At 37.8% G+C, this 13,996-nt stretch overlaps 1 protein-coding gene across 1 annotated transcript in view; it reads left to right on the forward strand.

Annotated features, from left to right (window-relative positions):
* The window catches only part of LOC103603224 (STE20/SPS1-related proline-alanine-rich protein kinase-like), a 117,542-nt gene extending 104,397 nt beyond the window's left edge, over nt 1–13,145 (forward strand). The window contains exons 8-9 of the mRNA XM_008587717.1: nt 2,843–2,907; nt 11,630–13,145. Coding sequence (XP_008585939.1) covers nt 2,843–2,907; nt 11,630–11,704 — 140 coding nt within the window. The 3' untranslated portion in view covers nt 11,705–13,145. The remainder of the gene's footprint in view (nt 1–2,842; nt 2,908–11,629) is intronic.
* The last annotated feature ends 851 nt before the right edge of the window (nt 13,146–13,996 follow it).

The raw sequence follows: 13,996 nt of genomic DNA on the forward strand, positions 1-13,996 counted from the left end.
AATGTGTTTTATTCAGGAAAGCCAGGAGGGATTTGAAATGAGTTGATGACCAACTGAGTAAGCAGGGTTCAGAAGGCCCATATTTGGGGGGAAGTAGAGACCCTAAAACTCAGTGTTCAATGTTCTCAGCATATGCTAGAGAAGCTCCAAAGTAACAACCAATACTACCCAGCCCATCCTTCTCAGCTCACGTTCCAGGTAAGGAGCATTTTTATTTTTGAAATCCAGGTGCACAGTCAGGAGAAGGGAGAAAACAGTGACACCCATCTTTTTAATGAGCATTGCTACTGGAAGAGAGATTAGCATCACCCTGAATTTTATGTGATGTCAGTTAAATGAAGGTGTTTTATAGCACTTTACAACAAATTAGAATCAACTAAATTGAAAATAAGCCTAGCAGCTGGGATAAGTAATCAGGTAAGTGGCCAGTTTTGCTATTTTTGCTCTGAGCTGAAGACAGAATTTGAATTTCTAATGTCCCAGAGTTGTGGGATTCACAATTGGGAAACGTGGCTTCTAAAATGATTGTTTAAGATGCTAGCAGCTCAGTCTTGCCCTGCAGTCTACTACTTGCTTAGCCAGTTCCCTGGAAATTGGCCCTAGTACATATGTGTGTACACCAGAGAGAGGGTTGTGAATTAGTGCAGGACAGAGTTCTGCTTTTGGCTGACCATTAGAGAGCAGACTGGAAATAGATGACCCAGAACAAGGCAGTAAATCATCCACATTAACAGAGAGATTCTAATGACTGAAATCCATATGAAGAATTTATGGCCACTCATGAAATCAGCCCAAATTAGAGGACCTATTAGAACACTTTTATGTTTTTGGAAAATGGGTAGTGTGTTCAGTTGCTGTGATTTTAATACAGTCAGAATGCCCGGCCATGATGAACACTGGCTTTGGTGGACAGGATTTCACAGCATAGCTTTTCACTCCATGAGCCAGTGTTTCTTCCATGAATTACTAGATGATTATAGTATCTAAAGTAAGTGCAGGAGACTGTTGAAAGGACCAAAAAAACAAAAAACAAAAAAAAACAAGTAATAATAACTTCTGAGGTTGGTGGCCTGAGATATACCTAATATAGATGTGCTTACTTGTGTGGGCAAAAGAAAGAGGAGAAAAAGATGAGAGGGGACGGGCTGCATTGGTAAAAATGTAACTTTGCAGATCACTCAGATTGGAAGTATTAAGAAGGCAATAGATGAAGATAAAATGATGCTTGTAATTATGGTTTATAAAGAGAAATAGGCAATATTGAATATATAGTTTTTGTTATTTTCTCCTCTACAGATGATGGATTAAATGAAATGAGCTAATGTGCAGAAAATCTATGTGTCTATGTTGTTTTCAGTCAACCTTAGAGAAAAATAAAATGTGCACGGATTACTTTCTACTCTCTGCTTAGAAACTTCTATTTAAAACACTTTTCTTGGACTGTTTATTCATTTGCTATTTTCAGTTAAAATTTTTTATCTTGAAAAATTCAGACAACTTTTCAGATACCTAATTACTGAAGCAACAGTTGATTTTCCTCATAAAAAATAAAAATGAGGGCCGGCCCCGTGGCTCACTCGGGAGAGTGCGGCACTGGTAGTGCTGAGGCCGCGGGTTCGGAACCTATATAGGGATGGCCGGTGTGCATACTGGCTGAGTGTGGTGCGGACAGCACCGTGCCGAAGGTTACGACCCCCTTACCGGTCAGGAAAAAAAATAATAAAGTAAAAAAAAAAAAAAAAAAAAAAAAAAAAAAAAAAAAAAAAAAAAAGAAAAAAAAGCTAAGCTTTGAGTTCTCTCCCTCTCCAATTTTCCCCAAGTGCTCTCTGGATCCCCCTGCCTCAGGGACCCCTCAGGCCCCCAGTCTGGACCCGATGGTGTGGGACATGGGGGAAGACCATGCCTGAAGGAGGTAGCCCTGGTGTACCTAATTTCTTTAATAGTAACTTCTCCTTCTGTTACCAATAGCCCTTACTCAATTTTCAGTGCTGTATATTTGAGGTTTGGATATGAAAGAGCAAAGTTTTAAATTTCCATAATCATTACCTTTTGATAATTCTGTTCATAATTTCTGTTCTGTTCGTAAGTCAGAGGAGTAAGCAGGAAGGTCTGACTTCTCTACTGGAATATCAAATACATCATGACACAGTGGAGAATAGGACAGGTCTCTGAAGAATCCAGCTGATACTGAACACATATCTTCAGTACCAAGCTCCAAACTGACAGACTCCAGTGCTTGACCCTGTCCAGCTGACTGGAGTATTGTTCAAGGGGCACTTCACTGGTTTGACAGATCATTGTGCTCTGAAAGCATGAAAGCATACGCCTGAGTGGTAGAGGTCATCTCCTGTCTTTTGTTGCTTTGATAAAAATAGGTGCAGAGAATTGATTGAATTTATAAGACAGGAGTTCAAATGTGCTGACCTATTATTTCCAGAGAAGTTTTTTTCAGTACCTCCTCTTTGTTTTGTACTGCCCTCTCCTGGCTAATAAATTTCTTAGTAATGAGTGTTTAGAAAAAACAAGTGGTGGAAACACTGGGGGCTGCTATCATTTCTACTTTCCATTAGAAAGCAATTTCACATTTTATTATATGAAATGTAGGATTGATGTATAGTGATTAATTCAGATGTGCATAGATACAAGATTGCTGAAATGATATAAATTGTAGAAAATATCTGTACGAGTAATTTGTTCGTTTGTATGGACTTTGTAATATCTGTGAAAGAAATGATTTTGCAGTTTATTGCTTTATTAGTCAAATTTTCTGAATCATTGATGTGAAAATCCAGTGTTGTTATAAATAATTTGGACAATTTTTCTCCATATTTGTGTTTTACAGTGGCTGCTAACTTACAGAAGATTGTAGATGATCCCAAAGCTTTAAAAACATTGACATTTAAGTTGGTAAGTGGAAAGTTATGGAGAGAAAGTAATATTTTCCCATGTTGTGCCAGCAAGAAATAGTAATATAGTTTAATAACCTACTCTGTAATTTTGTTTTTATTTTCTTTTGGGATCAGTTTTTTCATTCATCATTTGCCTCTGCAACATTGGGAACATTTTCTGGTCATGACTGGAAATTTCCTCTTCCATGAGCCTAGCTCTTCTTTCCCCATCACATTTTTGACTCAGAGTGGCCATTTGCAAATCCCGATTCCTGTCCCATTTTGCTTCCAGTTTGTGTGGCAACTTGACTGTATAGACAAATTAAACTGAATTCAAAGTAACACCCCTAACAAAGCTTTCCTGAGGTGAAAGCCAAGTAACTCTAACTTTTAAAAATAGAGGTTGATTGTTGTAGAAAAGGTTCAGGTAATTGGAAGCGATTATAGAACAGCTCACTGAAAGCTAGAGAACAAAGACATAACATTTACCTCCACATTTCAAATCACAGTAGCATATTTTTGTAGAGAAGAGATATTTCAACAGTTTTTCTGTACTAGTAGATTTTAAACTTAAATACTGGGTGGCCACAGAGACAGAATACTGGGCATTTTGGTATCATTGTGAGCCAGGAGATGGAGGTCATGGTCGGAAGTGAAGTCTGGATTGTCAAAAATGACTATTTTCCTCATAGTTTTAGCAAGCACTACATTAACATCTAATAAGTGGCTCATTTTAAAATTATAAATTAATCTTATCAAGAGCCAGTTAGAATGCCACAAGCAATTTAAGATCCAGATGACCAACACTTTGCTGTGTACATTATATTTTGATGATCTGTCTTTTTTTATTTCTTGCAAAAATTAAATGGAAAATGTGTGTGGCCAAAAATGCTAAATGATTAGTTATAGTAAATGTGAGTCTGGTGCTAATTAACTTTCTGGGTCTTGCTTTTCATCTAATTTCTGATAGCTAGGCTGTGTGATAAAAGAAAAACACAAAGATTTTCACAGAAGAAATTTATCTGAAGTCTTTTTATTTTGATAATAAAAGAACATTTTATTTAGACATAGTGTGCTAGATTAACTAATTGGAAAACTTATCTTCTGGTTTGGGACTACACTATCACCTCTATTATGTTTCTAATTCACATATAGTTTTGTAAACATGTTTCATTTATATAAAGTATACTGATGAGAAAATGGCACCCAGTGTCAGCATTTCAAGCCACTATAAATGTACCTTTATTCATTTTCTATGCCATCTCCAGAACATTTTCCTGATCTTGAATATGAAAACAGAGATAAGAGTTTCAAACTTTCATGCTGGCTTCTTCCCACTGGCTCTAAATTTACTTTCTTATAAAACAGGAATAGTAACCCTGGCCCTTTCCTACTAATGAAAGTTTGTGAAAACAGCTACTGTACTATCTCTACGTGCACAGTGAGAACAATATAAAACTCTCATTTCCTTCTCTAAATCAATTTAGATGTTTCCTAGATTCTCTCTTGATTCTGTCCTTGTCTCTTCATCTCATTTCCAGCACCCTAGTAGGATCCTTTCATCCTCAGAAAGTCATCTTCTGCCAACAATTTGCCAGCTTCCAGCTCTGTTTACTGCTTTGTGGCTATAGCCAGAGTAATCCTATAATTTCAAAATGCTCCAGACTTCAATGGCTCTCTGCTGTCCTCTTCTAAAACTCATACCCCTGAACATGGCTAATGAAGCCCCCCGACCAGACCTCCCTTTAAACTATCTCTTGCTTTACCTTTATGTCTGGTGGCAGGTCCATTTTACATCTTGGGAACCTGAGGCTCTGTGGGTTTAACTTGCTCAGGATCACACATTGGAAGCTGTGAATTCAACTCTGATCTAGCCTCCGAGCCCATTCTCTCAGCAACTATTCATTCTTATAGGTGGGCCCCTGCAGCCTTATGGTTTTACAGTTTTCTGTGTCTTTGTGCAGTAACCCTTTCAGATGACTCAATACATATACGTTGGCTGGGACTTGAGTCTCCTTTGAACCTTAAGCAGACTGGGTAATATTGGTCTGTCCAGCACAAGACAGTCCTGGAAGCACATCCGTACATGCTTTCCCTTCCACTGCAGCCTGAGAATGTTGAGAATGCGGTGGTGTGGTATTCTCAATGAATGGAAATTGATGTCTTTTTTCCCCAAAAGGTAGCTAAAGATATTAAATAAAACCACACTCAAGAGTGACCTTCTATTTCTGTCACTTAGCTTTCTGTCCAGCCCTTGTAATAACCTGAGCGGGTTTCTTTGTTATCTGCTGCCAGCCAGTTTGAGGTCCACTTCACAGAGCTAATTTGAACTGATTTTTGGCCTAATCTTCTGTGGGACACTAATGTTCTGATAAAACTGCAGAGATTCAAATGCATTTGCCTTCATTGATCAATTTAGTTATTTTATTGGAGAATAAAAGATCAAAGTATTTCAGCAGCGTTTTTCCTCATAACCTGCTGCTGAAGGTCCTTTTATCTCTCAGCTGTTTATCATCATTTTAATCTCAGGGCTTTCATTGCTTTCTAAAGGAGGATGTCAGGGGCCTTAAAATTGTCGAAAGAACAGCAGGGTCTTGATAGTGTGGTTTTTTTTACCTCCTCGCTGCACAGTGGTTTCACTCAGAGGACAGTGGGGGCACTTAAAAAAATTACTAATGCCTGGGTCCTACACCAGATATTCTGATTTAATTGCTCTTGGTACAACCTGGTCTTTGCGATTTCAGAAGCACCTCTCAGCAATTCCATTGTTTCGCCAAGGCTGAGAAGCATTCCACTTGTAATTAGGCTCAACCTCCAATCTCTCTTCTCTCCTCCCTCCCACCACTGAGAAATATTTGGTTCAAGTTTGAAAAGGTGTCTGTCCTTATCTTGTATATCTGCTTGTACTATAAGAAAAACAGTAGCCCAAGGGGCAAGAATATCAGTTATATAAAGAAGTACATTTACTTTTTTCTCTGCCAAGTGAGATCGTTAGCTCTGTTTGACAGATAAGTATGATTTCCATTGTTAGCATGGCCAGGGGCTGGGAAATCAGATACTTTTCTTCATTTTTAACCAAGTGGTTCAGGCATAGAGGGCATTTCAGCTTAAGTATTATGTGCTTTGAGTTTGACATATCAGTACTGTTTTATTACTATCGTTGGAAGCCTTGAGACAGGTCTTTATAAATATTTTTATGTCATTTTTTAATTGGCTACCTTGCAGTTTTGCATCAGGTGAATCTTGCTGTTTTCACTGTGGAACTTTTGAAATTGCATTAGTGAAAAAATGAAATAAAATATATTTAATTTGCCCCTGAAGATAGAATACAAATTGTAAGTACATATAATTAACATCCAATTGTACACATTTATGTGAGCATTATAGATTTTAGTCACTGAAGTTTAATAGCATTATATGCATTTCAGATAGAAGTTCCATAAGCATTTTGGCAATTAATGACTAAAGGGACTTATTTTTATTGGCACTCAGCTTAGGCCTAGTTGAAGGCTGCATGACTAAGGCAACATTTCCTAAAGAGCAGATGAAGTCAAGACTCAGATGGGGTAAAAACTACCTAAAAGTTTTAACTTCCTCCCCCTTCTGAAGGTGGAGAAAGACAGTCAAAAATCTTAAGAGGTTCATGTGGCAGTTCTGTGCCCCCTACTCCCAGCTTGAAACAATGGCTCTCCATGTGTGGTCCCAGACCTGCATTGTCAGCTTCACCTGGAAACTGGAAACTTGATAGAAATGTAAATTCTGGGGCCCTGTGTCAGGCCTAAGGAATTAGAATCTCTGGGAGAGTAGGGGGTGGAGCGACTGGAATCTGTGTTTTAACAAGCACTCCAGGTGATTCTGTTGCAGGCTGAAGTTCGAGAACCAGTGCTTTCAAGGAAATTTGGGCCTTCACACTCTGGGAAGCACTGGGGTAAATCTGTGGTTCTTAGACTCTACAGCTAAGAGGAGACTCTTGGAATTACCCGGGGACTCAAAAAATCCCAGTGCGCAGGCCACATCCTAGATCAATTCAATCACATCCTCTGGGGTAGACACAGGCACTGGTGTGTTTTCAAACTCTCCTGGTGATTCTGAAGTGCACCCACATCTGGGGTGGATGGAATCCCTGTGATTGACTCTGGGCAACCACATCTTCAGCTCCTGCATGGGGCACAGGCCATACCTGCTGTTCTGGCAGGAGGGGTGAGAAGCTAGGGGTTTTCAGGAATCACAGCACACACTTGAGTGAGAAGGTGCATGGCATTATATACTGTCATACTAAATGACTGATGTATGTATTTTCCTTTTGTAAGGGAGGCAAATTTTCACCTCTCCCCTCTTAGGGTATATTGACTGAGCCTGAGAATTAAACTGACATAAGACAGATTGTGAAAAGCATACAAATTTATTTAAGTTTTGCATGACTTGGAAGCCTCGTAAAGGGATGAAGAGCCAAAGAAGCCATTTGAGTAGAACACCTATTGAGTTGGACAAAAAGCAATTACTTGTGAAAATGTAACAAGACAAAAAGGCTTGACAGGGTGGTTAATGGTGGAGAAGGGCCCAGGAACATAAAGGTTGGTTTAACAAGGTTGGTTTGCACAGATTTCTCTTGGCTTTGACACCACACCTCTGATGATAAGAATATCTTTCTTCTTCCAGGTTCAGGGAGGACACCTTATACATGGGAGTTTTATCTCCTGCTTTTAGGAAGATCAGAGTGGCCTTCCTGCATCTGCTGTTCTTGTTTTTTAAAGTGTCTAACTCAAAACAGTCAGTATGCCAGAGTGGCATATTTTGGGGTGGTATGTTCTGAACTCCTTACTTTGAAGCAGGGTTCTCAAACTATGGGTTTCAGACTTTTGAGGCTCACCGAGACCCTTTAAGGGGATTCTGGATGTCAAAATTCTTTTCATCATAATACTAACTGAGGTGTTACTTGCCTTTTCCACTATGTTGATATTGGTGTAACAGCCACGGTGGGTAAAATTGATACTGTTGGCACAGATCAAGGCAGTGACATCAAACCACCAGTTGTCACTGTATTCTTCAAAGCCATGCAGCACTCACTCACTGTGAAAAAGCAAAGCCAGTTTCACTTAAGATTTTCCTAACGAGGCAGGAAGCGTTGATTTTATTAAATGTCAACTTGAGGACACACCTTTTAAATATTCTGTGTGATGAAACAGGACCCACTTCTTCAGTATACCCAAGTACAAAGGTGGTCTCCAGGAAAAGCACTTGTGAGATTGTTCAGTTGTGAGTGCAACTGCCGTTTTTTTCCATAAAACACTATTTTTACTTGCAACGCTAACTGACAAACTATGGTTATTCATACTTGCTTATTTGGCAGAAATTTTTTTCAAGATGAACAAAGTTAGGCTGATAGTTAAAAGAAAAAAATCTGGCAATGTTTGTTGTCAATAATAAACTCGAACTTTTAAACAAAAATAGGATTTTGGAAAACTTGTATCTGCCACTGTAAGCTTGACAGCACCCCAATACTTAAAGACTTTTCTTATGAGATTGCTGATGGGTGATATTAATGAATATGATTTGTTGACATTGTATAATGAAATGTTCACATTGTTTAATGAAATATGTCAACATGTGGAAGATCTGTATAACTCAGTGAGGCTTAAAAATCATGCACGGGTAAAAGATCTTTGCAAAGTAGACCAATGGATTTTAATGTAATGGAGTATGAAAAGTTCAATGCTATGGTTTCAGATTCCACAATGCAACTAACCTTTAAGAAACTACCATTTGACAAGTTTTGGTATAGTAACATGAGATCTACAACTATTTAGGAAAGCTATTAAAATACCTTTTCCAACTACATATGTGGGGAGCAGGATTTTCTTTATCTACTTCAAGGAAAAAAACATATCTGTAGATTGAATACAGAAACAGTACGATAATCTAGCTGTTTTCTGTTAAACAAAACATTAAAGAGGTATGCAAAACAAGGCCACTCTTCTTATTTTTATTTTTTTTCAGTTGGGGGGAAACTATGGTTATTTTTCATGAAGATTTATGTTAGCATGTAGTGAGTATATTATTGTTACGTTTAATGAATTAGTAAATGAATTTTTTTAAGTTTTTCAGTTTTAATTTCTAAGATAGTATAATAAATATAACCTATGTAACAAACGTGTTTTATGTTTTTAAATATAACATTTATTATATTATTTAAGTAATATTTTGACATTAAAAGGTTTACAATATTTTTTAAATTTCTCAGTTTTAATTACTGACAGTACAATAAATATAACTCACATAAACGTGAGTTTTTTGTAATCCTCAATACTTTTTAAGACTATAAAGAGGTCTTTGAGACCCACAAGTTTAAACACTGCTACTTTGAATGGTCTCTGGTCCCTTGTCTCTGAATTTCAGAATCATCCGCATATTGCCCTCATTTGGGTTTTGCAGGCTGGAGAGAGAGGTGGCCTCAGCAGTGGTTAAGAGAGAGTGTGAGGTAGAGGGGAGAGGGGGCCGAGGACCTGGAGCAAACAAGGCCAAACGGGGGGAAAACACACATTCCAGGTGGCTGTGGGGGCCGTAGTGAGGCAGAGGGACTCTCCAGAGATTCCTTGCATGATGTTCCCACAGTAACCATGGGTTTGATTACTCACTTATTGTAAGTTTTCATTTCCATTACACTTCACAAGAAAAGCTTTAATATTTTTTTTATTTCTAGTCAGTTTAATGACTATTGGATATTTTTATTTCCAGTTATTTTAACTTCCTGATATTCACATTGTCAAATTTCTCATGTAGCTTTGAAGTACACACTTGCATGTCTAACCTTCTCATCACCACCAGGAGCAGTAGTTTGTCCTCAGCTGTTTGTCAGGCACCTATTAATGGCACACATTGTCTGCCAGCATTCAGTGGGTTGAGTAAATAATGATGTTAGCAAGAGCCAAACAGAAGAGAAGAAGGGCAGGTTTAGGGAGGGAGATAAAGAAACAGTGGTAATGGAATGAGAAGATGGGGAGGGGAGGGGAATAGTACAGTATTCATGTGAAGACAACACCAGAAAATAACTCAGCTGAATGAAATGCCTTCGATGTGTGTATTACTTTGTTAAGAGTGATAAGGAAAGGTGCAAATCTGATCTTACTGCTCTGGGCGATGCAGGCAATGAAAATTGTACTTCACTGAATGTCTTCTCTGTCAAGTGAAACTAGAGATAACATTGGACAGGCACAAAGTAAATTTTTTTCTTTAAATACTAATATTCTCATCCTTTAGGCTACTGATTTTCTTATGTAAGCATAACTACTTACACTGAACGTTATTTATTTATTTATTTTTCCTTTTTTATCTTTTTTACTGACCGGTAACGGGATCGCGACCCTCGGTGTTGCGCCCGTACTGGGGACCGGCAATGGGATCGCAACCCTCGGTGTTGCGCCCGCATCGTGCTCAGCCAGTGAGCGGGAACCGGTCTCCACATGGGATCTGAACCCTCAGCGGGAGCGCCGCCGCGCTCCCAAGTGGCGCACTGGCCCACTGAAGGTTATTTTAAAGACTGTTATTATAAAATATTCAAGGTACATGTTCTAGTTACCTCCTTATTTGATGGTGAATGCTAGAGTTCGACAAAGGCTCATTTTAGGTACTGTTTCTTAAACATTCTGAACATAATAAGCAGTGCTAAGCAGGTTAATTGTGATGATTGGAGAAGGACTATTTTCCATGGGAAATTAATTGTTGTGACAATAACATAGCAGGAATTAAGCCCAGAAAAGGTTTTGTATGGTCCTTTGGTAATTAATTGACCATTCACATTCATTCATTAAATGTTTTCTCCCCACTTGTACTTAGAGAATGTCCAATTCTGATTTATGTGCTATAGGTTGAACAGGCAGCTTTTGATGGTGATCTGAATTGTGTGTGTGTGTGTGTGTGTGTGTGTGTGTGTGTGTGTGTGTGTGTGTAAAAGAGGGAAAGAAAGTAGAGGTGACAAAATAAAAATAACTTATGAATTAGGACCAGTGAGAGGTTTCAGGGCCAATGGCTTATTTCCAGTCCCTACTGATTTTGAAGTAAGAAAAGTAAAGTATTTGACACATTATAATTTTGGCCAACTTTAGGCAATTAATCTGTCCTAAAATATTACAAGCAAAAGTCTGTTATGTGAAAGAATTATGTTATAATATCTTTCCCTGTAAAACTTACTCACTGGGATTTAAATAGCGGTTGTTTATAATGAGCCATCCCTGTACTTGGTGTCCACTTTTTTTTCTTTTTCTGACCAGTTTTACAGAGGAGATAATTTTGGTAAAAGCCAAATTACTTCAGAGTGACCTGTTAGATCTCTTCAGCTTATTTTCACAATATTATTTTTAAAATTATCACTAAGATGATCTAATTAGAAAGTACATTTAAAATGACATTATTCAGTTGTTCAAAAATTTGTATGTGGTTTCTTGACAGTCGTATGTTGCATCAGCAGTTCCAAAGCTGTGAGCCTGGACATGGAGGAGTTTTAATGGGTAACAGTTCCCTTCCCAACACTGTTCAGTACTTGATAGCATGATGACCAGATTTCTGAAAGCAGTTAGCACCCAGTAGTCATTCAAGACGGTAATTCTTGGGATCTGTCCTGGAAGAGATAGGACACTTGGTCCTATATAGACTGTGCCTTTGCTTGGATCTGCCATTACGTGAACAAGTCTTTAAATCCAGCAGCAGCAACAAACCAGCATTGAAGTTTCTTTTTCCCTTTTCAGGCTTCTGGCTGTGATGGGTCAGAGATTCCTGATGAAGTGAAGCTGATTGGGTTTGCTCAGTTGAGTGTCAGCTGATGTATGTCTCTTGATGTCACCCTGATCTGTCATGCCCCCCAACTTCCCTCTCCCTGCCTACTTCCTCCCACCCCCCTCACTCCCAGATCCCAGCAAAATCAGAAGATTGTGAAGAGTCTGGCTTCAATGAAATGGGATAAAAAATAATTTTTTAAACTTATAACACTCCGAGTTCTGCTTTATTCTCTAGCAATTCACAGTACGAGAACAAGCAAACACCACAGCTGCACGACTGTTGCTAATTTTTCCAAAAGCTATTTAATATTCTTAGCAATCAATTTGGATATCCCTTAAGTGAAAAGAATCTGAAATACACTCAGGTGGTCCTATTTATTGGCAACAAAAGGAATTTTCTATCAGAAGCCTATTTCTTCTTTCATTGTTATTTCTGTTATAATACTTTAATTGTACATCTGACAATACTGCCTCTTTTATGTTGTATTTAGAAATTAATATACTTATAAAATTAAGATTTATTAGCCAAACTTGAATTCTAGTTTTAAAACTGTGAATTTTATTTTCATATATTTATGCATTATACACCTTAGCTATAAGAAAAAAAAGTTTTTGATTATATGCTTCTTGCAGTTACTCTCTTATTATTTAAACAAAAGGTTTCAGGTCTATCTTTGGAGTATTTGTAACTTCTAATTTTGAAATGACTGAATTTGGAACTTGGATGCTTATTCTCTTGGTTTGTTTGCCTAAAAACCAATCCACAATCTGATTGTCTCCTGGGAGAGGGAGGTGCCTTGCAAACTTTCATATTAAGAATGTGCCTGAGGCTGCTTTACTCTGGAATAGTCTCAGATCTAAAATTTCCTCTATATAAAGTGGCATATGTAAGTTTTGCTTCACTGGAACGTTTAGGATGCTATATAAAATGTTGACATTCTGTTAGATTGCTAATTATATATCCATCTCTGATTTGGCTCTCCTTAAGTGATAGGATTTGTTATTCTAAAGGTGATAAACTTGAAAATATGAGAATCTGAGTTTTACTTGAAATTCTGCAGAATACCCAAATGGAGTGAAAATAATAGAAAGGGTTTTGTGCAATGACTAAAAGGTAAAACGCTGTTAAGTTCCAAGAATAAATACTTTCAACCTAAGTAGCCCTCTGCTTGACTATATATGGAACTAGCAAACCTTAGGATTTTCAAAATTGGAGTCTAAGCTTTCAGGGAGGTGGGCTCCCGGGATGGTACCATTGCTCTTTCCTAGCTAACCCTAGATACGGCAGCTCTTTAATGTACTTTAAAAAGCAAATATATATTACTAAGGAAAAAAGTTATTTATAATTGCCTTGTCATAATTGTTAAGGTGTCCTAGAGCCATTTGCATACAATTTAATGTAATTTCATTCCATTCTATTGTTTACACAACGATTACTCAAAGATGACTGCAAAGGTAAAAGGAAAATAAAAGTATTGCACAATGAGATTGTGTCACATTGTTTCATTCCTCTTGTAGGTGTCATCTGCTTTGCTGCAATGATATTTAGCACTTTCATAAAATGCCTAGTAACAATTAACTTGTGAGACGTGCCCTAGAGGAAGAACAAGGTATCCATCCAGTCACAGAGAATTGAGTTTGATTCAGATTCCATATAGGCAGACTGTCTTTGAATTAAAAGCATAGGGCTGCAGGGGACAAGAGAGAATAATTCCTTCTAACCACTTCATTTTAGTGCTATGGGCACTGAGGTTTGGAGTGGTTAAGTGACTTGGCCCTTTAGGGAGCTATTTGCAGAGCTGAACTTCCAGGATCCTGGTTTCCTGACATCCAGAGCATGTTCTTAACACTCGTCTGTACAACTTATCTACAACTAAGTAGATAAGAACATCTACTTAAGAGAGTAAAATGTATATGACTAAGTGGAGAACTTTTCCCCATGGCAATAAATACCATTTAATATCTGTATCTAATTTACATCCACATTCCCATATCCTTCCTAATGGCATTTGAGATAGCTTGCATACATTCATATAACAGGACAGATTTTAAAATAAAGAAATTAGGATGAAGAGACAATAAGCAGAGGTTAACAAGATGAACGCAGAGGTAAAGTTAGTACACACAAATTCACCATGAGAGCCTGCATAATTGATAGAAGAGTACATGGATTTGGACAGGAGCTTTCTACCACATTGTACTACCTTAACACCCAATTACTCAAAGCCATCTACCAATTCCTATCAAAATTCTAAAATTCTATTTTTCACAGAAATATTTTTAAAAATCCTAAAATTCTGTGGAATCACAAAAGACCCCCAAATAGCCAAAGCAATC

Source organism: Galeopterus variegatus, unplaced genomic scaffold (genome assembly GCF_000696425.1).
Source record: "Galeopterus variegatus unplaced genomic scaffold, G_variegatus-3.0.2 Scaffold4507, whole genome shotgun sequence".
NCBI classification, from domain to species: Eukaryota; Metazoa; Chordata; class Mammalia; order Dermoptera; family Cynocephalidae; genus Galeopterus; species Galeopterus variegatus.